Below are 27,580 nucleotides of genomic sequence, written 5' to 3' on the forward strand. Positions count from 1 at the left end.
TCCGTCCTGTCCAACTCTTCTCCTTCCTCCAGGCCTCACTGCACCCTGCCCTGAGCATCCTCACACCCCTTCACGACCAGGACTCTATGCTCTGCTGGTCATCACACCTGCCCATCCTCTGCTCCGTCCCCGCCTTTGGGAAAGTGCCACGTGGCCAGGCTCTGAGGAGTCTCCCTCCCTCCTCCCTGGTCCAGACAACTTCCCCGCGGAGCCCGAGGCCTCTCCCCCTTCCAGGCCCCCCGGGTGGTGCACGGCAGACTCATCTCCTCCACTCCGGACAGCTCCTCACCTGGTGCTGCCCCGAGAACACCCCGCAGAATGAGCTGGCTAACCAGGAACTGACGGAGTTGTCTCAGCTTCACAGACTCCCATTTTCTGTAATTTTAGACAAAGATTTGCCTTTTCAAGAAGGCAGATTCCTATGAGATTGCATCTATGAAGGAGTAGGTTTGTGTTTACATTCAACTGCTATAAGTGGGTTGACATTTGCTTGGACAGCAAAGAGATCAAACCAGTCAATCCTGAAGGAAATCAACCCTGAATACTCACTGGAAGGACAGCTGCTGAAACTGAATCTCCAGTACCTCGGCCACCTGGTGCAAAGGGCCTGTAAGATATAGTTCAGGCCGAAGCAGAAAAGGAGAGACGACCTCAGAGGAGGTAGGTGACCTTTATTCAGGCAAGGAGGGGCGACAGTCAGCCTAAGGCCAAGCTAAGCATGAAAGGGATCAGGGAGCCTTCATATTTAAAGGGAGGTTTGTGGAAGCAATAAGGGAAATGTTAGTCAGGCTGGATGTTTTGGGTAATCTTTAGTTGAGATGGCATTTGTAGTTGAACAGGCGGTGGGAGGTTTTGGGCAGCGGGTGATAAGTCCCAGGTAGATGCAACCGGCCTGGAGCATCAGGGTGGGACTTAAAGTTCGGTTTTGTCTTCCCCGAAGTTAGATGATTCAGCAAGGGCCTTTGAGACTGTTGTTTTCTTTTCTAGGTCCAAAGACTCCTTCAGAGCTGACTCATTGGAAAAGACCCTGCTGCTGGGAAAGATTGAAGGCGGGAGGAGAAGGGGACGACAGAGGATGAGATGGTTGGATGGCATCACCAACTCAATGGACATGAGTTTGAGCAAACTCGGGGAGATGATGACGGACAGGGAGGCCTGGCGTGCTGCAGTCCGTGGGGTCGCAAAGAGAAGGACACAACTGAGCAACTGAACAACATTTCTCACCACGGCAGGTCTGGGCCCCTCAGTTCTCCGTCTACATCAGGAGAGAGTGCAGGGACTTCTGTGCCACCTGGTCACATTGGGCGTAAGGAGGACCTGACTGCTTCTGGTCACTTGCTGCTCATTCACACCTTGGCTGGAACAGCAGGAACTGTGGCCCAGCCTCAGTTCAAAAGGCACAGGAGACTAGGAAAAGAAACCAACAGGGTGACTGGGAGAAGAAATGCAAATTAAGTCATTTCAAAAATGCTAGTCTGTTCCAACCAAAGCAACCACTCAGCCCTGTCCTTCACACAGGATTAGAATTTTACCCTCCTTCCTACACTGATCTCCCGCAACCAGCTGGGGTGGGTTCTCCCACCTCCTTTCAAAAGACTCTCAGGCCCCTGGTGCTGCACTCGGTCATCAAACCGGGTGTGAATCTGGCTCTGTCTTTGGGGACAAGCTGGTCAGGGCAGTGAGCGGCCACATGCTTGCACATGTCTGGACTTTCAATTCCTTTGTAGGTGTCTCTCCTGTTGGACTGAATCACCACAGCTAAAAAGACATGTTCACATTTGCTTTCTACAAACTTTTCTTTTTCCACTGCTCTCAAACACCAGAATTTTCCCAAGGCTACTTGATATTTATGTGAGTGTGTGCAAGTAAGACCCCAGCAAATAGCTTCAGAATCCTGTTGTGGATGCAACTTGCAAGGTTCCATTCCAGCCAACTTTCTTGTTGTTTAGTCACCAAGTTGTGTCTGACTCTTTGCGACCCCATAGACTATACCCCAACAGGCTCCTCTGTCCATAGGGTTTCCCAGGCAAGAATATTGGAATGGGTTGCCACCCCCTTCTCCAGGGGATCTTCTTGACCCAGGAATCAAATCTGAGTTCTATTTTGCAGGCAGAGTATTTACCACTGAGCCACCTGGCAAGCCCCTCCGCCCCCCCCGGCTGACTTGCCTTGCTCATATATTTCTTCTTACCTGCAGCCCCCTGCACCCAGGGAAATACTTCGGGGAAATTCCAGGACCCACGCTGTCTGAATTTTGCTATGTTTTACAACTTTTCCAAATCCTGATTTCCACAAAACTTTTGAAAAATATGGAGCAATGAAAAATCAAACCCAAAGATCAAAAGAGAGAACGTTAAACATCCAGGTCATAAAACGTGTTTCCACCAGCAGGTTTCTCTCCAGTTCTCAAGCGGGCCCTTGTGGAGTCATGATGACACAGGTCTCCATTTTTGGAAGCAAAGTTCAGAGTTTGGATTTTTCTTGTGTTCACCCCTCAGGGTTTCCCAATCATCATCCCTCTCGACAAAAACAAAAATAGGTTAGAAACAATGAAAACAGGCACAACCACCTGCCTTTTAAAAACTCGTTGCTTTCTCTGGTTATCTCAAGGTCAAGGAGCCGAAGGTACCTAGCAACCTCGACTACCGACCACAGAAAATCTTTTTCCATAACTTTTTTTATAGTTTTATTTGCTCATTGACTATGCTGGGTTTTTGTCTGTGCGGGCTTTTCTCTAGTTGCAGTGCGCAGGCGTCTCGTAGTTGTGGCCTCTCGTTGTGGAGCACAGGCTCCAGGGCGCTCAGACTTCAGTACTTGCAGCAGGTGGACCCCGGAGTTGCGGCTCTCGGGCTCTGGAACACAGACCCCACAGGCGTGGTGCACGGGCTTAATTGCTCCACAGCATGTGGGATCTTCCTGGGCCAGGGATCGAACCCGTGTTTCCTGCCCTGGTACAAGGGTTCTTCCCCACAGAGCCACCAGGGAAGCCCAGTCTTTGCCATAACTCTCGAACAAACTCAAGTACCTCACACTCTCTGTTTATATGATCCATACTAATTATGAGAACGTTGCCATGAACACACAGAAAGCCTTCATTCCTGAGAGCTGTGAGAACATCGCGTATCCTAGGCAGTCCTTCCATCAGAAGGTAAGGAGAGATACAGGCTGCTCTACGGACCAGAGCCATCAAGGATCTGAGTGTTCCTCCCCATCAGCGCCTCTGTCGTGGAGAATCATAACTTGCCTCTGTTTTGCAGGCCCTGGAATAATCCCCGAAATACGCATCTGACCCGCTTGATTCCGTTTCCCTGCGATGGATGCATAGCTCTGTTCTTGGTTTTTAAATTTTTATGGGCGTATGGTTACTTTACAGTGTTGTGTTAGTTCCTACTTACAGCAGTGTGAATCAGCTACATGTGTACAGAGATCCCCTCTTTTTTGGATGTCCCTCCTGTTTAGGTCAACACAGCGCAGAGTAGAGCTCTCCAAGCTATACAGCAGGTCCTCATTAGTTATCCATTTTATACATAGTATCAATGATGTATATATATGTACATGCCAGTCCCAGTCTCCCAGTTCCTCCCACCACTCCCGTTTTCCTCTTGGTGTTCAAATGTTTGTCTACTACATATGTGCCTGCATTTCTAAAGAAGATGAAACACATATATTATGCAGCCATAAAAAGGAATGAAATTGGGTCATTTTGAGAGATGTAGATGGACCCAGAGACTGTCATACAGAGTGAAGTGAGTCACAAAGAGAAAAACAAATATTGTATATTAAGTGGAACCTGGAAAACCTTGGTTTATATATATCTCTTCTGACAATCACTTGGCCTGAAAGCACATTTCCTCTCTTAAAATGTTGTGGAGTTTGTTTTTTTTTTTTCTTTTTAATTGAATAACATCCCAGTTTTCACAAGGAGTGTTCAATAAAGGATCACTCATTTAAATATTATTCACATTGTTCTTCCATTCAAAATAGAAGGAATAATAGCAAAGGCATACTTATTCAGCACTTTGTATGAGGCCAGGCCTTTTGCTATGAGTTAACTGGATGAATCATATAAAGGACCTTTCAGTATAGGCAGACCTTGGAGATATTGTGGATTTGATTCCAGACCATTGGATTAAGGTGACTATTGAAATAAAGGCAGTCACATAATTTTTTTTTCTGGTTTCTCAGTGCATGTAAAAATTACATGTCTGCTATACCACAGTCTATTAAGTGTGTGAGAGCATTATGTCTAAAAAAAATCTACCTTAATAAAATACAGTTCAGCTCAGTCACTCAGGTGTGTCTGACTCTTTGCCACCCCATAGACTGCAGCACGCCAGGCCTTCCTGCCCAGCACCAACTCCCAGAGCTTACTCAAACTCATGTCCATTGCTTCAGTGATGCCATCGAACCATCTCATCCTCTGTTGTCCCCTTATCCTGCCTCCAATCTTTCCCACTATCAGGGTCTTTTCTAATGAGTCAGTTCTTTGCATCAGATGGCAAAAGTATTGGAGCTTCAGCCTCAGCATCAGTCCTTCCAAAGAATATTCAGGACTGATTTCTTTAGGATTGGCTGGTTCAAAATCCTTGCATTCCAAGGGAGTCTCAAGGGTCTTCTCCAGCACCAGTTTGAAAGCATCAATTCTTTGGCACTCAGCTTTCTTTATGGTTCAACTCTCACATCCATACATGACTAGTGGAAAAACCATAGCTTTGACTGGATGGACCTTTGACAGCAAAGTAATATCTCTGCTTTTTAATATGCTGCCTAGGTTTGTCATAGCTTTTCTTCCAAGGAGCAAGCGTATTTTAATTTCATGGCTGCAGTCACCATCTGCAGTGATTTTGGAGCCCAATAAAACAAAGTTTTTCACTGTTTCCATTCTTTCCCCATCTATTTGCCATGAAGTGAAGGGACCAGGTGCTATGATCTTCGCTTTTTGAATATTCAGTTTTAATTCAGCTTTTACGCTCCTCTTTCACTTTCATCAAGAGGCACTTTAGTTTCTCTTCACTTTTTGCGATAAGGATGATGTCATCTGCATGTCTAAGGTTACTGATATTTCTCCTGGAAGTACTGATTACAGCTTGTGCTTCATCCAGCCTATCATTTCACATGACATACTCTATATATAAGTTAAATAAACAGGGTGACAGTATACAACCTTGACATACCCCTTTCCCAATTTGGAACCAGTCTATTCTTCCATGAAAATTGTTGCTTCTTGACCCACATACAGATTTCTCAGGAGGCAAGAAAGGTGGTCTGCTATTCCCATCTCTTTAAGATTTCTCCATAGTTTGTTGTGATCCACACAGTCAAAGGTTTTGGCTATATTCAATAAAGCAGAAGTAGATGTTTTTCTGGAAATCTCTTGCTTTTTCTATGATTCAGCAGATGTTGGCAACTTGATCTCTGGTTCCTTTGCCTTTTCTAAATCCAGCTTGAACATCTGGAAGTTTTCGGTTCAGATACTGTTGAAGCTTAGCTTGGAGAATTTTGAGCATTATTTTGCTAGCATGTGAAATGAGTACAATCATGTAGTTTGCACAATCTTTGGCATTGCCTTTCTTTGGGACTGGAATGAAAACTGACATTTTCCAGTCCTGCAGACACTGCCGAGTTTCCCAAATTAGCCGGTATATTGAGTGCAGCATTTTCACAGCATCATATTTTAGGATTTGAAATAGCTCAGCTGGAATTCCATCACCTCCACTAACTTTGTTCATAGTGATTCTTCCTAAGGTCCACTTGACTTCAAACTCCAGGATGTCTGGCTCTAGCTGAGTGATCACAGCATAGTGGTTATTTGGTTCATGAAGATCTTTTATGTACAGTTCTTCTGTGTATTCTTGCCACCTCTTCTTAATATTTTCTGCTTCTGTTGGGTCCATATCATTTCTGTCCTTCATTGTGCCCATCTTTGCATGAAATGTTCCCTTGGTATCTCTAATTTTCTTGAAGAGATCTCTAGTCTTTCCCATTCTGTCGTTTTCCTCTATTTTCTTTGCACTGATCACTTAGGAAGGCTTTCTTGTCTCTCCTTGCTATTCTTTGGAACTCTGCATTCAAATGGGAATATCTTTCCTTTTCTCTTTGCTTTTCGCTTCTCTTCTTTTCACAGCTATTTGTAAGGCCTCCTCAGACAGACGTTTTGCTTGTTTGCATTTCTTTTTCTTAGAGATGGTTGTGATCAGCCTCCTGTACAATGTCACGAACCTCTGTCCATAGTTCTTCAGGCACTCTGTCTATCAGAGTTAATCCCCTGAATCTATTTCTCTCTTCCACTGTATAATCATAAAGGATTTGATTTAGGTCATACCTGAATAGTCTAGTGATTTTCCCTACTTTCTTCAATTTAAGTCTGAATTTGGCAATAAGGAGTTCATGATCTGAGCCACAGTCAGCTCTCAGTCTTGTTTTTGCTGACTGTGCAGAGCTTCTCCTTCTTTGGCTGCAAAGAATATAATCAATCTGATTTCGATGTTGACCATCTGGTGATGTCCATGTGTAGAGTCTTCTCTTGTGCTGTTGGAAGAGGATATTTGCTATGACCAGTGTGTTCTCTTGGCAAAACTCTGTTAGCCTTTGCCCTACTTCATTTTGTACTCCAAGGCCAAACTTGCCTGTTACTCCAGGTATCTCTTTTGACTTCCTACTTTTGCATTCCAGTCCCTTATAATGAAAAAGACATCTTCTTTTGGTGTTAGTTCCAGACAGTCTTGTAGGTCATCATAGAACCACTCAACTTTAGCTTCTTTGGAATAAGTGGTTGAGGCATAGACTTGGATTACCATGATGTTGAATTAAAAAATACTTTATAGCTAAAAAATGTTAACCATCACCCATGCTTTCAGTGAATTGTATTCTTTTTGCTGGTGGTGTGTGTGAGTTGCTCAGTTGTGTCTGACTCTTCGCGACCCCATGGACAGTAACTGTGGACTGTAGGCTCCTCCGTCCATGGAATTTTCCAGGCAAGAACACTGGAGTGGGTTGCCATTTCCTTCTCCAGGGGATCTTCCTGACCCAGGGATTGAATCCAGGTCTCCTGCATTCCAAGCAGACTCTTTACCATTTGAGCCACCAAAGAAGCCTTTGAAATGTTGTTGAGAAATGCCAAACGTGACACAGAGGCGCCAGTGACACATGCTTGGAAATGTGACACCAATAGACTTGCTGCATGCAGGGCTGCCGCACACCTGCAGTTTGCAATAAAACGCGCTATCTGTGAAATGTGGTAAGACGAGGTATATTTAGTTGGATGCTCTTGTTATCTCCATTTACCAATGAGAAACTGAGACACAGACCAGTAATCAGCCCCAACGTCACAGTCATAAGCATAGAGTCTCTGTTGGAACCCAGCCCAGCACCAGCTCCCTGTCATCAGGGAGCCAAAGACACACGTCTGAGTTGACACCTTTTCCCGTCTTCCAACCCAGACCTGGTGTTTAGTGGCCTAGAAACGGAGTACCGTGGAGGTATTGGAGCACACGCTTCATCCTCTTACCTGTGTGTGTCACGTGGTTCTTTAAAATCTGAGTGATGTTCTAAAATGTAATCGAGGGGGAATTCAATCACAGGTCAGATTCCTTTCAATTTTTAAATGTTTTTTAAAAAGTCTTTATTGAATTTGACACAATACTGCTTCTGTTTTATGTTTTCATTTTATAACCACCAGGCAAGTGGGATTCTTAGCTCCTCATTCAGGGATTGAACCTGAATCCCCTGCACTGGGAAGTGAAGTCCTAACCACTGGACCACCAGGGAAGTCCCGGACTCTTCTATTTCCATTCTGATTCCCCTCCCCACGCATCACATTTCCCCTTCTACTGGGTGGGGTTGGAATGGCTGTAGGCAATTTTGGGAGGTTCCAGGGGGAACTGAGATGGGGATACATTCAGCTGGACTTCAGGAAGCGTGGGTAAGTGGTGTGTGGTCAGGTGTGCATAAAGTGACATTACTGCAGGCATCTTGTCAGTACAGCAGCACTTAACCTGTCTGTCACATCACCCATGTGCTGACACAAAGATGTGGCATCAGAGGTTCTGTCCTGCAGCGCACAAGTCTGGGAACGGTGGAGGGGAAAGAAGTTTTGGAAACACAAGGACATCAGCTGCTCTGCATAGGCGATCATCCTTGTCTCTTAGCTTGTATGAGAATAAACGTTGAAAGAAGTGTTCCAAATTTTGATAAAAACTCTAAAATTTTACATGTGGCTACACACAACACAGTGCTATTGATAAAGATAAATCAGCCTGGTTTAATAATTATTTTCTATTTTTGCAATAACATAGTTTTTGTCTGGTAGTTAACACACACATTCTGTTATTTTTTAAATTATTACATATATTGTTTCTCCCATAATTTAAAAAAATTTAGTTTGTAGGGATTTATTTTATAAGTCTGAATGAACTTTGATTTTTATACTTCACAGTGTGAATCACGTATTCCTCTCCTCTCAAAGACACCCAGATTACATGAGCTTCAGGTGCTTTAAAGTGGGGTCTACCCTGAGTATGTGCTACAAACTGCATGTGTCACAAAGGGTTAGGTTGGGACGACTGTGAGCCCATGGAAAGGGTTTCTCCAAGTTCAGAAGGGAACCGCTGCGGCTGTCACGCGTACCTGTGCAAGTGTGTGTCCCCTCGTCCCGTCAGGAGATGCGAGCGCCTCCTAGATCCCGGACGGGGACCTGCCAGCCGCCGTGCGGATCTGTGAGTGTGTGCGCTTGAATGCACCCACTGGCCAGCTGCCCGCCTCTCCTCCTGATGGGCGTGCCCTGCCGCCTGTTGCTGCCCCCACCAGGCTCCTCTCTGGGACCGTGGGGCCTGGCTACCAGGGGGCGCCAGCCTCAGAAGGGGCACGGCTGTAACTCTTGTAACAGGCACCTACTAGTAGGAAACAGGGCTCCCCTGGTGGCGCAGATGGTGAAGAATCTGCCTGCGATGCAGGAGACCTGGGCTCCATCCCCGGGTCGGGAAGACCCCCTGGAGAAGGAAATGGCAACCCACTCCAGTGTTCTTGCCTGGAGAATCCCGCGGACAGAGGAGCTTGATGAGCCACAGTTCATGAGGTCGCAAAGAGTTGGACACGACTGAGCAACTAACACTTTCACAGCGGGAAACAGGAAGTGACCGCAGGGCTGAGGCGGCAGAGGGGAGGACCTGCACGGCTCTCGAGTGTGGGGGTGGCTGGCTTCAGGAAAGATGACCCATGAACCTGTAACCGAACCCAGGTCAGTTACCGGCTGAACCCTGCTCGCTGCTCATTGGCCAACCATTTGAGAGGCCAGTGTCATTAGAAAGGAAAGGTGCTTTCATCAGGATCGCCAGTCCAGGTTCGATGCATCAGACAGGGCGCTCAGGGCTGGTGCACTGGGCTGACCTAGAGGGATGGGATGGGGAGGGAGGTGGGAAGGAGGTCCAGGATGGGGAACACATGTACACCCGTGGCTGGTTCATGTCAGTGTATGGCAAAAACCACCACAATATTGCAAAGTAATTAGCCTCCAATTAAAATAAATAAATTTTAAAAAAGAACAAAAGGAAAACAAAAAGAAAGTTACAGGTAGCAAGTAGCTATGATACAATAAATAAGAAATACAAAAAAAAAGAAAAGAAAAGCAGACAGTCTCTGGGGAAGGTGAACTTGTATTCAGAGACCAGCTCCAAAGATTCTGCTTGGCCATGACAGTTTTCAAAGGAAAAAAATGGGAGAAGAGGGGCAGAACTCCGGGAGTCACTGAGGAAGGAGGGTAGGATCTGTCTCTATTGTGGGCAGACCAACTGACTTTCTCTACAGATATTTTCCTGTCCATGTGATCTGCCTGCAGGATTCTCAGAGGGGCTATGGGGGAAGAGAGATAGTCTTCTTTTTAATTTAGGAAAAGGATCGACAGGTTAGATAAGGCATGGTGTGCATGCAGGAGAGCATAAATCAGGAGCTAGTTTTAATTGCTTAGTGGTCTCATTCCCATGATTAGATTCTTTTAAGATTAGAGGGGAGCAAAAAAGGGCAAACAGGAACGGGAAGAAAGAACTGCTTTCAGAACCACCCCTGGGATGAACAATTGACCATTTGGCAAAGGTCATGGCAAGGACCTGACAAATATCACGGAGCTCACATACATGAAGTGGAAAATCTTAGTTCAGCAAAGTTTTCTCTGTATTCTATGGTGAGACTCATTTTCACAACATTAATGGTGGTTTTTCATACTAAAGATGAACTTTTGCAGTTTTGGTGTATTATGCGAGGGATCACTTCACCAAGGGTTACCTTTTGAGTTTGTTTCCTCTGTTATTTTTTTAGTAGCTGGTCTTCGGAGCTCTGTACTACCCAGCACTATCAGATGTTTATCAAATGTATTCTTGTTGCTTTCAGCTCTGTTTCTGACTGGGATCGCAGGGATGAGGTGAGACTTTTGGATACTCCGAAGAAAAATGTATGCCAAGTCGATTAATGAAAGAAAAGCCATTTCTGACATTCCTGTTTGATTTTATAAGCAAATTTTTTTAAAGAAGTAAACCAAGTATAAACAAGTATAATTCCAGAAAATAATATAGTTTCAGATGTTATTTTAAGGACAGTTCCTTCTTACATTAATTTCCTACAGTTATGCAGTCAATACATTCAATCATTCCTGTCATTTTTCATAAGCTGGGCTCAAGGATACACTTTAAATTGAAATTTACATTGTGTATTTCAAATATATCCAAAGAAGGATTTTAAATCATATGTTAATTTATTTTTTAAGAATAAATTAAGTAGATTCAAAAAAGAGGAAGTGGATACATCAGCATTAGATGAGAATGCTTAAACATTAGAATGAGTGTGTCTGCGTGTGTGTGTTCAGTTGTGTTTGACTCTGCAACCCCCTGGACTGTAGCCCGCCAGGCTCCTCTGTGCATGGGATTCTCAAGGAAAGAATATTGGAGTGGTTTGCCATTTCCTTCTCCAGAGTATCTTCCTAACACAGGGATTTAACCCACATCTCTTGCGTCTCCTGTATTGGCAGGCAGGTTCTTTATTATAAGCTGAGCCACCAGAGAAACCTCCTATTATAATACATCACTGTAAATACAAAGATTCAGAAAAAATTCTCAAGGAAGAAAATTGGTGCCACATTTATTCCACTCACTTTCTAACAGTCAGTGTAGGTTCTTTTGCAGTGTTTTAAGCTTTTGTTTCATATAATACAGATACATAGGAAGTATCCAAACTCAAATGGTCTGGGATGGGGTCTGGGTAATGTTTAAAAAACAGCTCCCCAGATAATATCGATATGCAGCCAGAGCTGATAATCTCTTGGATTGTCAACCTGCTCAATCACGGAAGAACAAATCTCCCCAAGAAGTTGCAGGAAATTCTTCTGCACTTTTAGCATTAAAAGATCCCCAACTTTCGAATAGGAGAGAAGTCTTTCCACAGTGCAAGTCAGCCTGGACCATCTGGGTAAAGACAGATTTATATTTCATTAGTTGGAGTTAAAGTTAATTTAATCATTATAGCATGCTTCATTAGTTTATTTTTTGTATATTTTGTTATTTTTTGGCTTCCATATTAAATGAGCTTTTTGGTAAATTGAAAATTATATATGGGGAATTATACATATATACACGTTTATATATATGAGTGTGCATCAGTTCAATTCAGTCACTCAGTTGTGTCCAACTCTTTGCAAGCCCATCACTGCAGCACGCCAGGCTTCCCTGTCCATCACCAACTCCTGGAACTTGCTCAAACTCAACGTTCATCAAGTTGGTGATGCCATCTAACCGTCTCATCCTCTGTTGTCCCCTTCTTCTCCTGCCTTCAATCTTTCCCAGCATCAGAGTCTTTTCCAGTGAGTCAGTACTTCCCATCAGGTGACCAAAGTATTGGAGTTTCAGCTTCAGCACCAGTCCTTCCAATGAACACCCAGGACTGATCTCCTTTAGGATGGACTGGTTGGATCTGCTTGCAGTCCAAGGGACTCTCAAGAGTCTTCTCCAACACCACAGCTCAAAAGCATCAATTCTTTAGTGCTCAGTTTTCTTTATAGTCCAACTCACATCCATACATAGCTACTGGAAAGACCATAGCTTTGGCTAGCTGGACATTTGTTGCCAAAGTAATGTCTCAGCTTTTCAGTATGCTTTCTAGTTTGGTCATGGCTTTGCTTCCAAGGAGCAAGCATCTTTTAATTTCATGGCTGCAGTCACCATCTGCAATAATTTTGAAGCCTCCCAAAATAAAGTCTCTCACTGCTTCCATTGTTTCCCCATCTATTTGCCATGAAGTGATGGGACTGGATGCCATGATCTTAGTTTTCTGAATGTTGAATGGGTTTTCTGATCTTAGTTTTCTTAGTTGAATGAGTTTCTGATCTTAGTTTTCTGAATGTCGAATGAATGAGTGTGCATATTCTCTCTATATCTATATCTATATATCTCAGTCAGGACAAAATCTGCCTGTGATCCAAGAGACTTGGATTCCATCCCTGGGTCAGGAAGATCCCTTGGAGAAGGGAATGGTAACCCACTCCAGTATGTTTGGTGGGGAAATCCCATGGACAGAGGAGCCTAGAAGGCTATAGTCCATGGGGTTGCAAAGAGTCTGACATGACTTAGTAACTAAACCAACCGACAACATATATATGTGTGTATATATATATATACACAGAGAGCTGTTCAGTCGCCAAATCATGTCTGACTCTTTGCAACCCCATGGACTGCATCATGCCAGGCTTCCCCATCCCTCACAATCTCCTGGAGTTTGCCCAATTTCATGTTCCTTGAATCAGTGATCTATCCAACCATCTCATCCTATTGAGAGAGAGAGATTTAATGGGATCATGAATACTGAAATATGGCTTTCAGGGACCTTCTAGCTATGTTCAGTCTTACTAATTGTCAGCGTTCACCCTAGAAAAACCTTGTCTTATGTAAGAAAGAATGGAATCTGATGTGCTATAGAGAAGACGAGCTTCATAGAAAAATAAATTGATCATTGTCAACACAGGATATCAGCTCCTTGTAAGTTAAAAACCTGATTGATTTTCCTAGGGACACATTTCTTGTTGCCCACTGAGATATTTATAAAAGTTGTTTACCATGTTACAGAATCATCAGGAGACTGGTTGGTCCTGTCTTGGCCTCCACACAAGAGGCCATGGCAACACACCCAGGAGCGTGATGTGGAGTTTACCCTGGAGGTCGTCTGCAGTCTCCCTCCAGTGAAATGCTTTCCTTTAAGTAGTGATCACACCTCAGCACATTTGTGGACAAAGGGGCCACTGAGGCTCCGCAAAGAAAAATGCCACTAAATTGTTTCCTAAACAGGAGGGTTTATTTCGATGCTAACTTACAATGGAATGAGATAAACTATTTACATAAAAACCTAAGTACAAAAAATAGAATACAACTTTTACTGTACGTATCAGGATTCTTTTATTTTCCCCCCCAAATGTTGGCAGATAGAGATGAGGAGGGGGCTTCTGTGGAAGGAAAATTGGGGGACTGTTGGCAGGACCCAGGATCAGCCTTCCTGAATTGTTTATAAAAGATGCGAAGGTTTGGGTTCTAGAACCAGACAATTTGCCAGGAGCAGCGAGTGAGCAGGACACCTGCACTTCTAGGGTACCAGCTCATTTTACCTTGTAGATATGCTTGCTTTCCTCGGTGTTGAGGCTGGGAGCTGGCGGGAGTTGGTTTCTGCTGACTGGCTGTGTGACCCCTGTCCGCCTCGCTCATGAACATCCATCACTAATCCAGGGCAGCAGGCAATGGGCTCCCTGCCTGTGCTGCAAAACCGGTATTTTAAGCTGATTTTGAAAACAGTGTATCTATCTGGTGTCATTAGACAACTTTCTTAGATTTAGACCTGAACAGCTCTCCAGCAAGCACTTAAGACCAGTGAATCATGTGCTTGTGTTAAGTTGCTTCAGTCATGTCTGACTCTTTGCGACCCTATGGACAGTAGCCCACCAGGTTCCTCTGATTCCCCAGGTGAGAATACTGGGGTGGGTTGCCGTTTCCTTTTCCTAACATTGTATGCATGCTGAGTCACTTCAGTCATGCTGGACTCTTTTAAGACCAGTGAACCGATGAACTGAAGATGAAAGTGAAGATCATTGGAAATCTGGATTGCACATTTCTAGCAACCAGGTTTCCAATAGAACCTTGAAAGTTAAATATGAGGAATGAAAAGCAGTGTGTTATGTACACCCAACGGTCGTGAGGGGGAATACCCAGAAACCCACAAGCATTCCATAAGACAACTGAAGTTCCATTTTTCTCACTCCAGTGAAGGCAGACAATGCTATCTCATTCTAAAAAAGTTCCATTATGATGAATATATATTGTCTCTTACACATTAATTTCAAGATCAGTAGCTTTCTGTAAGTTTATCAAAGGCTCAAGATGACTTCCAAGAAATTTCAATTAAAAAAAAAAGAGAAGCAATCCCAAATAAGTTTATTTTGTATCACAAAAAATGGCAACAGCAAATTAACAAGGAATGAGGCATTTAACATTTCATAACATATTCAAACGTTGCGAGTGGCATAACACACAATTTTAATTACATACTTTTGAAGAATCTTACATTGGACCAAGCTTGTGCACTTTGTTTGCAAACAATGTAGAATTTTGGTGGTGAATGTCGGGGCTTGTGTTGAAGATTCCTACTGTGCTTTCTTTCAAAGTGCCAAAGTTCAAGTTTGATTTTGGCCAACAGTCACAGTATGGGTTGAGGGGAAAGAAGGAATCAAATTTAACAGAGAAAACACTGCAAGTTTTCTTGATTCAAATTAAGGAAGAAAACTTTGTGAACTTATGAAGCAATTTTGACATTGACTTCAAACAAATAGTAGGCAATATTCTATGTGGTTGTCACTCCACTCACTATATCTGCCAGGCATCACGAGCCTCCATCTGATTTTCCTGTATCTATAGAGACTTGCCTGAAGAGGGACAATGACAAGATCCTTTAACTTCTACAGGCATCCCATTGACGTTCTTTCTACAGAACAAGCTCTCAAGTGTTCTTGGAAGATGTAAAATTAAAGTGATGTCAGTTTCTGCACAGCTGGGTTCACCTAAATTCTGAACACACCGTGGTACCCCACTCTGGCACCACAGCCCAGTGTAGGCAGAATTCACACCTGACGATGCTGTGCTTCTTGCTCTTTTCCTGAGTTCAAAGAGGCATGTGATAATTTTCTTTAAAGTTTAGCCAATCAGTCCTCTGCTTTGAACAAATATCCAGATAAAATGATAAATCATCATCTGAAACAAGGCACTGGAAACACTTTACAGGAAATTAAACTACCTGCACTTCCTTAGTGATGATAGTTTGGATCTTCTGGAATCCAGATTTTGCTTTCCAGCTTGTATTTATATAACGTGGACCATTTTAAACAGCTAACATTTGGGCCATTTTTGGCATTCAGTTGCCGAAAAGCTGAGAAAGAACAGGATCATCTTTGAATGGCTGGCCTCAGATTTCTGACTGATATGGGAGAGGTGGACTGAATTTTGTTGCCCGTCCAACGTTTGTTTAAGAAATGCCATACAGTGATTTTCTATTTCAATTTTTCTCCTTTCAGGTGTTATGATATCTTTGACTAGCTACTGTTGTCATGTCAGCAAAGTGAAACAAGTTTGGTTGAATGAGAAGTGGTATTGGGTAATGGGTAACAAGGGGCTTCCCAGGTGGTGCAGTGGGAAAGAATCTGCCTGCTAATGCAAGAGATGAGACACAAGAGATATAGGTTCGATCCCTGTGTCAGGAAGATCCGCTGGAGAAGGAAATGGCAACCCACTCCAATATTCTCTCCTAGGAAATTCCAAGGACAGAGGAACCTGGCGGGCTACAGTCCATGGGGTCACAAAGAGTCAGACACAGCTAAGCAACCAAGTGTGCACACACACACACACGTGGGGTAATAAGCTTGAATGTTTTGTTTTTCTATGGCAGGACTAATACAATCTTTTAAAAATACTATATGAGACAGGTTTCATTGGGAATAGTACATTCATGTCAGGCTCTGATTTTGGTTTTGATAATGCTATTAGACATTTTGCAATGCGAACATATATTTTCAAAAGAGAAAAGGTCTCCATTCCTAATGCTTCTGAAACATGTGCTAAATTTTTGATGATGCAATATATGACCATTAAAAAACTCCCACTTTGATCCATCTGCTCCAAAAATATCTATAATGCATCTTTAACATAAATCCATAAAAAAGAGAATGGAATAGTCATTTTGATAAAAATCTTGGCCAATAGTCCAATTTTATATCTTGCTCATTACTTTTCAATTTCCAAAGAAAAATAAGCAAGGATGAAAGCAATATATTATTTTGTGTTTTACCAGGTTATCAAAATAGAGAAACAGAATGCATTGGTTCTGTATTTATAGAGTTACAAAATATATTTAAATCAATTACTATTAATGACTTCAATAGGAGAGAATAACAGAAATAAATTCCACTATGGCCACTGGTCTCCATATATTTCATCTTACATGGCAATTTACTGTGAAATATTTGGCATTCCCTTTTGTACATTTTTCAGGCCAAAATGAATGTTACTGTGTTCTCCCATTTCACACCCATTGATCAGAGAAGCAGGGGGCTCAAAACGGCTTTCTAGTGTCTGACAATAGTTAAAAAGATAGGTAATCAGAGGTACTCCATCTTGGTAAAGTCATGTCAACATGCATCACCATAACATAAATTACCATGAAATGAGACATTAGAAGAAATGAATATGCTGGGCATAGCCAATGAAATCTGTGAACTCCATTTTGTATCATTTTAAAAATAAGCACAGAGAAACAGTCTGCATACGAATAGAGTTAAGATTTTTTTAATAAGATTGTTTTTTTAATTCCCTGCCTTCACAGACAATGATTACTGGAGTTGTGGGATTTAAGTGCAGCCCTGCCACGTGGAGAACATATGCCTAGAGGCAGACTTGGTGCTTGGCATTCACCACTGATACCTGTTGCCTCTGAATAGACGCCCCAGGGTCACCTTTTGAACAGAAAGACTGAATTCAGTGTAGTTATCACCAAATGCCACACACAAGAAAATTCCACTGAAATATAAAAGACATCCTGGGGCTAAAGAAAGTTATGACCTTGGGGCAAAGTCAATGCTGAAAGTGGTTTGACAGTGTTGGGGAAATATTCCTGATTGATTCTGAAAGTGAGGAATATGTCAAAAAGGAACATCAGGATATTTGCAAATGCAAACACCATCGCAGTTGTACCTCCAGTGTGCATTAAGGGAGTGTTTACACAAAATGACTAGCTGAGCGCAGACTTCGTACATGAAAAAAAAAAATCTCCTTTGATCTGCAGTTACACTAACACATCCTTTCAGGAAGCCCCTGGGCTGAAAATTTGTCCATAACTCTGAAGGCATCTGACTCACTAACTCACTAATTCTGAAGGACACCTATGCAAACTGACCACACAGGCGTTGATGCCCACGAACTTCACCCTTTTGCAGATAAATGAGGAAAGAGAGGCATCTTGGCCTGCTCTCTGGGCAGTTGATCCCAGAAGATCCAGGGATCAGACACAGGACTCTGTGAGATGGTCACAGTCTCCACCTGGGATCATCCACAGCCCTGGGCTGGGGGGCACCAGAGTCCCTTCTTTACAAGGCCACTTTCTCCCAATTCTCTTCCTTTCTCTTTGACATCACTCATGATTCAGGGGGCCTGGTTCTCGTTGACCCCGCAGGCTGACCGTTCCTGGGCACAGAGCCTTCTCCACGTCACAGCCCTCACATTCGCTCACCGCTTACCCCTCTCAGTTCCTTTAGACTCTCTGTCCACACTCTGCACACACAAGGAACCCTGTTTTTCCCCAGGATTACTGCCAATTCTAGTCGGAATCAACAGGCTTAGTGACATGTCCCTGAAACAGCAGGAAGGTTCAGATCCCCCTGTAAGTTCCAGGGGCAGCAACACAGAAGCAGGCCTAGAGCAGGTCAGGCAATCAGGGAAGAAAACACCCGAGTCTGGGGACCCTGGGTCTTCACGCAGCACAGCCTGATTCTGCGTGCCCAGAATCCACAGAGTCGAGGTCGTCCAGGGAGACAAATCCCTCCGTGCGATCAGAGCCGTCACCTGCAGAGCTGCTCTGAGAGGCCGCCTGCTATGCCGAGAGCAGGGACCCTGGGGCAGTGCGGGTTGGTGTTAGGCAGTGACTGGTCTGGTCTAGAGAAAGCACCCAACACTGGGAATCAGATTCCAAAGAATTTCAGTGTGAGACTGAAGCCCGTTTCCTAATGAGAACCAGCCAAACTTCAACTGTATCTAGAAGCAACCCTAGAAATTAAACTGTGATTAATGTCATTTGATATTAGACTCAGAGAAATACAATTTAAAAATATTAGATTTTATTTGTGCTGCCTGTACCAGAAAGGAAAAAAAACACATACACATAAAAGGAAGAAAGAAAGAAAAAGAGGGAGAAAGAAAGGAAGAAAAAGTTGGATAATGAAGAAGTTACACAGAAATTTAAAATGTGACAAGAGTTGGCAGGAATCTCTACCACCCACCTTACGAAGAGCGGCTGTTAGAAGAATCCAGCAGAAGTGGGAGACTTTACCACGAATGCCCACCACACAGAAGCTTAATGAAAGATTCAGAGGGGAGGCAGACACATGAGCAATAGCCCTTCGGTGACGGGAAAACGAAAGTTATTCCATGGCTGGTTAAAATTCTTAAATTACAGCTAAAACTATTCTAAAACCAATTCATATTCTGTTAAGTAAGAGGAAGGGATGGGAGGGAAGGGGAGAGAGAGAGCGAGAGAACAGAACAATTTTATTTCTAATAGAATGCCAGGGAACAAAAACGCATGAATTTCTTTGCGGTGATAATCATAAAGGTGTATGGAATCAACAACATGAAAAGTCTGTTGTCGGGGAGGGTGCTCTCCCTAGTCAGTGGGTAAGAATGATTGATGACCAACTTTGATGTCATTTAGAACACAATTCCCATCAAGTCCAGTGATGCTTTTTTTGAAATGTCAGTATCGTCTGTTCTGCGGGAAAGAGAATGACCTTTTAAGCTTAGAAAACATCGTGGGGGTTGGAATTCATAAAACTGCTAAATGTGCTATGCAATGTGGACATCTGTCTTACAGGACAGTGATGAGACAGGGTGAAGCAATCAAGGAAAACACAACCCAAGGACAATTAGAAGACTATCTGGGTAAACTTCCCTTCCCGAGTGCGGACTTTAGACAGAGCAATCTCACAGAGCATTCAAGGGAATACGGGAGATACAGCACGAACTCCCCACTGGAAAGACCCCGAACATCACTCATTTGAAATCTGTCAGACCTCCCAGAGCCCAACTGCAATTTAGATTTTATTTTAGTAGAGCCATTTCAGAAAATGTGGGTACATGAGAATGTTTTGAACTAAACAACATTCATTACTAAGCATAAAAATTTCCAATTTCTTTAGATAGGACAGGGTGAAAACATGTATGCTAAAACATACATGTGTCCCTTGATGCCCATACTGTAGATTTTCACAGATCTGAAGGTTCATTTATCAATAAGAACATGTTTTAATGTCCACCCAGGCCTTTATCATGACACCCAGAGGCATCCAATGAATAGTTTCAATCTTCTTGTTACTTTCAAAAATTATTCAACCAACTGCCATATATTATGTATCAGTTTTTTTGTGAGTAATTTATCCTGTTTTTTTTTTTCTTTCTGGGGACCACACTGAACAGTATCATAACTCAGAAATGCTTGTGAATGACTGAAGCTCAGAACCACAGGGATCACTGAAAGCTTTAACGTCCAGACACTCTGATTTCTCAGGGTACTTCTTTTGAAATGTTGTTGCCCCTATGCAGGGAGAAATGGGACTAGGCGGGTGGGAAGGCAGCACTGAGATAAAAAACAAAAGGCACCCAAGCTAAACATCACCTCCTGACCTGACCTGAAGGCAGCAAATGACAGCTTGGAACTTGGGGAGCACTTCAATATGCACAGCAGCAAGCTGCAGAAAGCCAGCTTTACACATCATTAATGCTCTCAGTAGGGGCTGATGGCCTCACATTAGTTCTATCAGGGAGATGGAAAATAGAAAGTTGCTTTTCATTAAATGTCAGTTCATCCAACGCCTTCTGTAGCATGGAAAATTTTTTTAAAAAAGTTGTTTTCAATTATATTTCAGTTCTTTCAATACTTTCTTCACTGGCATCATGAATGTTCGAAATTTTTCTTTGCAGAGAGAGGACAGGTGCAGAATCTATTATACAAATGCTAAACAAGTGGTTATTTTACAGAGTGGTTCTTCAGAATGCTACTACGGCCCAGACAGGCGGGCTCTCTTGACCCCGCGTGGCAAAGAGCTCCCTGAACTGCCATGAAAACCACCAGTCAGAATAAGGCGAGCCTCACGGCGAGCTGCAGGGCACGCTCACCCTTCACCCCGTCCACCCCCTGCTCTTTACACTCAGTCCCCCGGGAACAACGTGGCAAGCGCGGCAAGGCTGAGGGTGGAGACCTCCCATCGCACACCCGCGCCTCCGCAGATGCAAGCCAGGCTGAATCCCCGGGCGTCCTCAGGCGAGAAACGTTCCAAGTCCAGACAGACGCAGGACCACCCAGAATGAGAAGATGGCGATCACCACAAGGGTGAGTGCTTGTATGGCCACACTCATAGTCTCCATTTTATCAACACTCTGAAGCATGTGGAGGTGGGGAGGCTCTCATATAAAGTGCCTGCTTTCCTGAATTAAATCACCATTAAGATTTATGCTCGGGGTCAAGAAGATGTTCATATTTCTAAAGACTCCTTCCAATGTGGGTGGTACAGTTATGAAAAAAGCTCCAAAAAAGCAACCAACTTATTCGAAAAATGGACTGAACATAATTAAAAAAAAAAAAAGCTGCACACCAAGGCTCATTAAACACGATCATCAAGAATTGGAGACCAGATTTTCACGGTCATGTTTAGATTTTTGTTGCTTTTGAAAACGTTTCTCTTCGGCAGCAATGGGACACTAGTGGCTTGAAATGCACTTGAGATGTATCCACACTCCATCTCTGAAGGCTTGGAGACATGGGCAGTCATGGAGCACAGGCCTTAAGGAACTGGGGGAATTACAAGAAGCCAAAAATAGAAGAGATCTTAGTACTCATCATAGTTATTGAGATCTGTAAAGTAGGCGTTAGAATAGGTCTTCCCAGTGAGATGTGGGTTGAAGTATTTGTTTCTTTCCTCTAGGATCAAGTTGTTTTTGTTAAATGCCTGTAGAATAGAAGATAGAAGATTTAGGAGTACTCAGTAAGCAGTATTTCAGAAAGAGAATATAATAGGAGACAATTATAGTTGACCCTTGAACAACATGGGTGTTAGGGGCACTGACCCTCCTCAAAGCTGAAAATCTGAATTTAACTTATAGTCAGCCCTCCATTCGTGTGGGTCTTCCGTATCCGAGGTCGGCCTGGACCCACAGTGCTGCATCCTGGATTCAGCCAACCTCCTATTGTGGAGTTTGGTAGTATTGAAAAAAATCTGCAAATAAGTGGACCCATGCAATGCAGTGTTGTTCAAAAACCTGCTGTATGTGGAATTTGAGCTCTCCCCTAAGCCTTCATTATTTTAAAATGTCTTTTCTCACTTACACGCTTCTGCACATCATTTTCCTTGTTGAGGACTTGCCTCATAAGTAGAATGAGGTTGGTAGGTTTTCAGTCCCGATTATTTTTGAGCTTTACTCAGAAAGTCTACTTTTGAACTTTAGCCTGAAAACTTCCAAGAGTTAGAAGACCTAAATGGAAACCTCCAGGAAACCTAAGACTCTAGTGATTTCAAATTCATGAGCACTTTGACTGTTACCACTTATAACCGAGTGGCTGTATAAGCAGCTTTTGGATCGTCATGGTACATTGATAAAAGAGTTTGAAGGAACACATTTACATAAATGCATGAGATTCTTAATTTCTCATTTTCTACACTTGTGGGAAGGTGACTGTGGTGGTGGTGGTGGTTTCTATTGCAGCCATTTCTGACACAAAAGCGCTTTCTCACTAAGAGAATAGTTACCCATACTTTGGGGCTTCCCTGGTGGTTCAGATGGTAAAGAATCTGCCTGCAATGCAGGAGACCCAGGTTCGATCCCTGGGACAGGAAGATGCCCTGGAGAAGGGAAAGGCAACCCACTCTAGTATTCTTTCCTGGAAAATCCCATGGACAGAGGGGCCTGGTGGGCTGCAGTCCATGGAGTTGCAAAGAGTCAGACATGACTGAGCAATTTTCACTTCACTTCATATACCCGTACTTTTAAAGAGCTGAACTATCCCAGATAAGAGGGTAAATTATGAGAGCACCAAAATAAAGATGTTAGGTAGGTGGCACAGCCCAAATGTTCAGGATTTATCTGGCCAAGGAGTCAGAAGAAAGTTCTAGAAAGACTCATTTGAGACTGGACAGCGGTACTCTGCCTTCAGAGCAGCAAGATTTCAGATCCAATGGCTCCTGGATCTTCAGTGAGAACAGACCAGCTAAATGGTCTTCAGATGCTTGAAGCAAGTGATCAAAGGTGAGCTGATGGGTTGGGACCACACTGAGAAGGGCCCCATTCTTGGGTACTGGAGGTTTCTCCTTGAAGCAAGTGATCACAGGTGAGCTGACGGGTTGGGACCACACTGAGAAGGGCCCCATTCTTGGGTACTGGAGGTTTCTCCTTGGAGACTCTTGCTCATGGGAACTCGTGTTCCTCCTCTGTCTCGGGGGGCTTGGTTCTGAGAAGGTGTGTGGGGTGTGTTATTAGTTCTCGGGGCTTCATTTCCTGCCTCTATCACAGATCAGTATAACGTGCTGATGGCTGGGGAGCCCAGCTCTGTCTCTATGCACGTGGGGGCCCCATGGTGGTGAGAGGAACCAGCGAGGACCCTGCGGATCCTGGGACATAAGAGCTTCCAACTAGCTGAAGCTGTCACAGGGCTGAAGAAACTGCATTTCCCACATGGGAAGGAAACTGGATTTTGAAAGAAGCCATCAGAGCAGGAATATTACGAGGGACCATGGACTTAACAGGAATATAAAAATTCAGATGACTGAATGAAATGATGGCATTTGCAGTGACACGGATGGACCTAGACATGATCATACTGAGTGAGGTAAGCCCAGCAAAGACAAACATCATATGCTATCAATTATATGTGGAATCTAAAAAATAATACAAATGAACTTATTTACAAAACAGAAACACAGAAAATAAACTTACAGTAACCATAGGGGAAAGGTGGGCATGGGATAAATTAGGACTATGGGATTAATAGATACACACCATTATATACAAACTAAACAACATGGATTAACTGTGTAGCACAGGGAAATATATTCAATGTCTTGTGAAAGCAAAGTGAAAAGTGAAAGCAAAGTCTCTTAGTCGTGTCTGACTCTTTGCGACCCCATGGACTGTAGCCTTTGAGGTTCTTCCATCCATGGCATTTTCCAGGCAAGAGTACTGGAGTGGGTTGCCGTTTCCTTCTCCAGGGGATCTTCCTGACCCAGGGATTGAACCCAGGTCTCCAGCATTGCAAGCAGACGATTTTACCATCTGAGCTACCAGGGAAGCAGCATAGGGTAAACATATCCAATATCTTGTAATAACCTGTAGTGGGAAAGAATCAGAAACCATATATACATGTAACGGAATCACTTTGCCGTACACCTGGAATTAACACAGCATTGTTAATCGACTGTCTTCCAGTATATAAAGGAAACATTGACAGGAAAAATAGGAGACGTCATTCACCTTGCCCCCACCCCACCCCGTGGGGTGCATCACCCCGTGACCTGCATGGCCACCACTGGGCTTTGCCGGCAGCCCCCAGGACAACACCTGCCTCCTTGGCACGCCTCGCTGCCGCAGTGGCTGCCAGTCCCTACCTTGATGGCCTCCACCGAGTCGTACTTGTCCAGTTTGTTAATGTGGTTGGTTATGCTGGTGTTGAGAGGGGCGGGCGCGACGGGGTGGATGACGGTGGCGTCGTGGGATTGTTGCTGGTACCGCTGGCAGTAGGTGTAGACGAGCAGCGTGAGAAGGCAGCCCAGGATGGAGCTGCTGAGCCCCACGGCAATCATGTGGAACAGGTTGAACTCTGGGGAGACAAGATCCACAGTGAGGCCACCAGGAAAGGGACACGCTCCTCCCCAGTGCAGTGGGCTCAGAGGAAAAGAGAAGGACGCAAGGGGAAAGCACCACATTCCTTCCAAAACTCAGGAAATCATTGGACCCTCCTTAAAGTGTCCCAGGAACGTCCCCGGTGGTTCAGCAGTTAAGACTCTGCCTTCTAAGGGAGGCGGTGTGGGTTTGATCCCTGGTCAGGGAGCTAAGATCCTACATGCCTTGTTGCAAAAAAAAACAGAAACAAGATATAAGACAGAAACAGTATCATAACAAATTCAATAAAGACTTTTTTTTATGTGGACCATGAAAAAAAATCTTTAAAAATATAAAATGTCACTGCCACCAAAACACTTCTCTGCAGTGAGCACACCGTAGTTTGTGGCAGTGCTTTTACGCATTATAACCAGTCTTTTGGAAACCCCCACATACACTAGCAGAGACATTTTTTTTTCTTAAAGGCTTGAACGAGACAGTCCTGTCTCAAGTGCAGAATGATCTTTGCTCTCTGGGGTCCTAGGGAACATGTTTTCCATGTTCCGGAAGGGACTGGGGGCCCCTGCATGCAGCTTGTCTGTGTCCCATGAACAAAGCGAGGATGCATCTCACTGCTCCCCATTCCCGCTCACCTGCAAGCCTGACTACTTCCCCTATCCTTTATCACTTCATATTATTTAACAATGTGCTCTGATTGCATCATTGCTTTGTTTCCATTACATTTTTGGAATATGAATATGCCCGTATTGTGTAACATTAGAAAGTGCAAAAGGGTATACAAGAATAAATCTTTTTATTTTTATTATTATTTACAAGAGGAAACAACTGTCACCATCTTCTGTACTGTGTTTTGCAGACACGAGGCACACTCACATGCCATGTATGCATGTCGTAAATGTCACCCAGGGTACCATTTTTTTTCACTCACATTGTATCTTGGAGACCTTATAAGTAAAATGCTTCACTCTAAAAACCAAATGATTGGTGTCAAAGAAATATGATCTTTTAATGGTCATGAAATGACCCTCTTTTATACAGTGTTTTTTCTACTTAATAGTATCTTTAAGTTATTTTGAGTTTTAAATACAAAATATTGAAAAAAAAGAACTGATAGAGCCTTATGTCTCTAATATAGGATTGGTTTGAGTGGTATTAAAGTGGCATAGCAAGACCTGCTTAATGTCTGAGAAAGAATGACAGAAGAAAAAATAAGATATTCATTGTGTGTTGGCAAAACATCCGACAATCAAAATTTTAAGCCTTTCAGGAAATAAAGACAACATCTGAGCTGTGCCTGGAAGCTGAAATTATTGAAATTCAGGTAAAGCAAAATATAACCTCAATGCTTTTCTGCTGTCTTGGCAGTGTATAGCCAACCAGCTGCCTGAGAGTTACTGGCCTTCTGTCTCCATTGCACAGGGCACATCTGAGGATCTGGCTTTTCTCCCAGGTGTCCCCTCCATGCACCACCAGATGCCAAGCGTCACCCTTGCTCTCTCTCACTCAGATGGGACCTGTTGTCCATTCTGCACTCAAATGGGACCCCTGAAGATGTCTGCTGGGTACCACTGTGGGTGCCGGATGAGAAGACTGGGCCACATGGGGAGGTCCCAGGGAGAGAAGGTCGGTGAGTCTGTTTCCTGTTCCCAGCAGGTCCTGGCATGTATGTTCCTTAGTCACCCGGGCTCCTTCCCAGGGACTCTGAGAGCTGCCTTTGCCTCACCTGGAGTCCAGAGCACGGGTGGAGCATCCTTCACCCGTCTCTGAACCGTCTCAGCTTCTCCCTCTAAGCTGCGCCGCTTTGCTCCTCCTGGACGCCAGGTCCGGGCTCTGCAGCTCTGGGAGCCGGATTTGCACCCCGAGGTGGATGAGGATGGTGTGGAGGGGCAGCCTCCTCCTCTTTCCTCTGTGAGCCATAACCAGTGTACTCCCTCTCCCACTGAAACGCTCAACTGATGATTCCGAGCACAGGCCTGCGGAGTCCTCAGCATCTGGGACTGCATAATCCAGGAGGAGGTTACCAGCACATTCCACAGTACCACCCACTCCCTGACATCTACCTCAACTTTTCACTTCTTGATTATTTGGTCACTGGTTTAACAACGAGAAAGGAATCAATAAGCCTGTGGCTTTTCCTGATTTTTTCTAAAGCCTCTAGGGCTGAATCTGGGACAGTTGGATAAAGCATGCAAGGGTCATTCTACTAGCAACCACTAGAAGCTTCTAGTTTAACCCTTAAGCTGCCCTCAAGGTAAGCAAGCGTGGATTTCACACTTGTTGTCATCTCTCAATGCTTTAGCCATTTGGACCCTCCAGGGTCAAGGCCACGTGGGGATAAAAGTACTTCTGCTGCCTATATTTTCCTCTAATAGTTTTACAGTGTCCAGTCTTACATCTAGGTCTTCAATCCATTTTGAGTTTGTTTTTGTGCAGGTGTTAGGGAGTGTTCTAATTTCATTCTTTTATGCGTGGCTGTCCAGTTTTCCCAGCACCACTCATTGAAGAGACTGTCTTTTCTCCATTGTATATCCTTGTCTCCTCTGTTAGGAGATTAGGTTACCGCACGAGCATGTGTTTCTCTCTGGGTTTTCTATCCTAATCCATTGATCCATAGTTTTGTTTTTGTGCCAGTACCGTACTGTACTGATTACTGGAGCTTTGTAATATAGCCTGAAGTCAGGGCACCTGATTCCTCCAGCTGTTTTTCTTTCTCAAACTTGCTTTGGCTATTTGGGGTGTTTTGTTTCTGTACAAACTGTAAGAGAATTTGGTAATAATTCTGTGAAAAATGCCATTAGTAATTTGATAGGGATTTCACTGAATCCGTAGTTTCCTTTAGGTAACAACAGTCATTTTCACAATATTGATTCTTCCAATTCAAGAACACGGTACATCTCTCCATCTGCTTGTGTCGTCTTTGTGTCTTTCACCAGTGTCGTACAGTTTTCTGAGTACGGATCTTTTGCCTCCTTATGTACATTTATTCCTAGGTATTTTATTCTTTATACCCAGCAAAACTGACTTTCAAGTGTAAGGAGAATAAGCTGTTGTCTCATTGTCTCAACTCAAGAGAACATTGTTCACAAGAGCCCTTCCCGTGTTGGAATAATCAGAGAACAAGACCAAAACAACAGGCAAGACCCGGACAACGGGCTGGAGGTGAACTTGCAAACGAAGCTACTTGCAAACGAAGACCAATGAAGGTGAAAGGGGAGCATGAAGGTTCTGATGGTGCAGACAGCACAGTGGCAGATACTGTGCTTTTCACACATGGAAGGTTGGTGGGGACTCTCTGTCTGTCTGGCAAGTCCATTGGCACCATTTTTCCAGCAGCATTTGCTCACTACGTGTCTCTGTGTCACATTATAGCAATTCTTGCAATAGTTCAAACTTTTTTTTATTACTGTTATAATCTG

General features: G+C 43.7%; 1 protein-coding gene across 3 annotated transcripts in view; it reads right to left on the bottom strand.

The window, feature by feature from the left end:
• Window positions 1-14,436: 14,436 nt before the first annotated feature.
• SEMA5A (semaphorin 5A) overlaps window positions 14,437-27,580 on the bottom strand; it is a 542,694-nt gene continuing 529,550 nt past the window's right edge. For all 3 annotated transcript variants that reach the window (XM_070476478.1, XM_070476476.1, XM_070476477.1), the window contains 2 exons: window positions 23,930-24,141; window positions 14,437-21,280 (listed from right to left, as the gene is read on the bottom strand). In XM_070476478.1, coding sequence (XP_070332579.1) covers window positions 21,161-21,280; window positions 23,930-24,141 — 332 coding nt within the window. In that variant the 3' untranslated portion in view covers window positions 14,437-21,160. The remainder of the gene's footprint in view (window positions 21,281-23,929; window positions 24,142-27,580) is intronic.

Source organism: Odocoileus virginianus, chromosome 14, assembly GCF_023699985.2.
Source record: "Odocoileus virginianus isolate 20LAN1187 ecotype Illinois chromosome 14, Ovbor_1.2, whole genome shotgun sequence".
Lineage (NCBI taxonomy): Eukaryota > Metazoa > Chordata > Mammalia > Artiodactyla > Cervidae > Odocoileus > Odocoileus virginianus.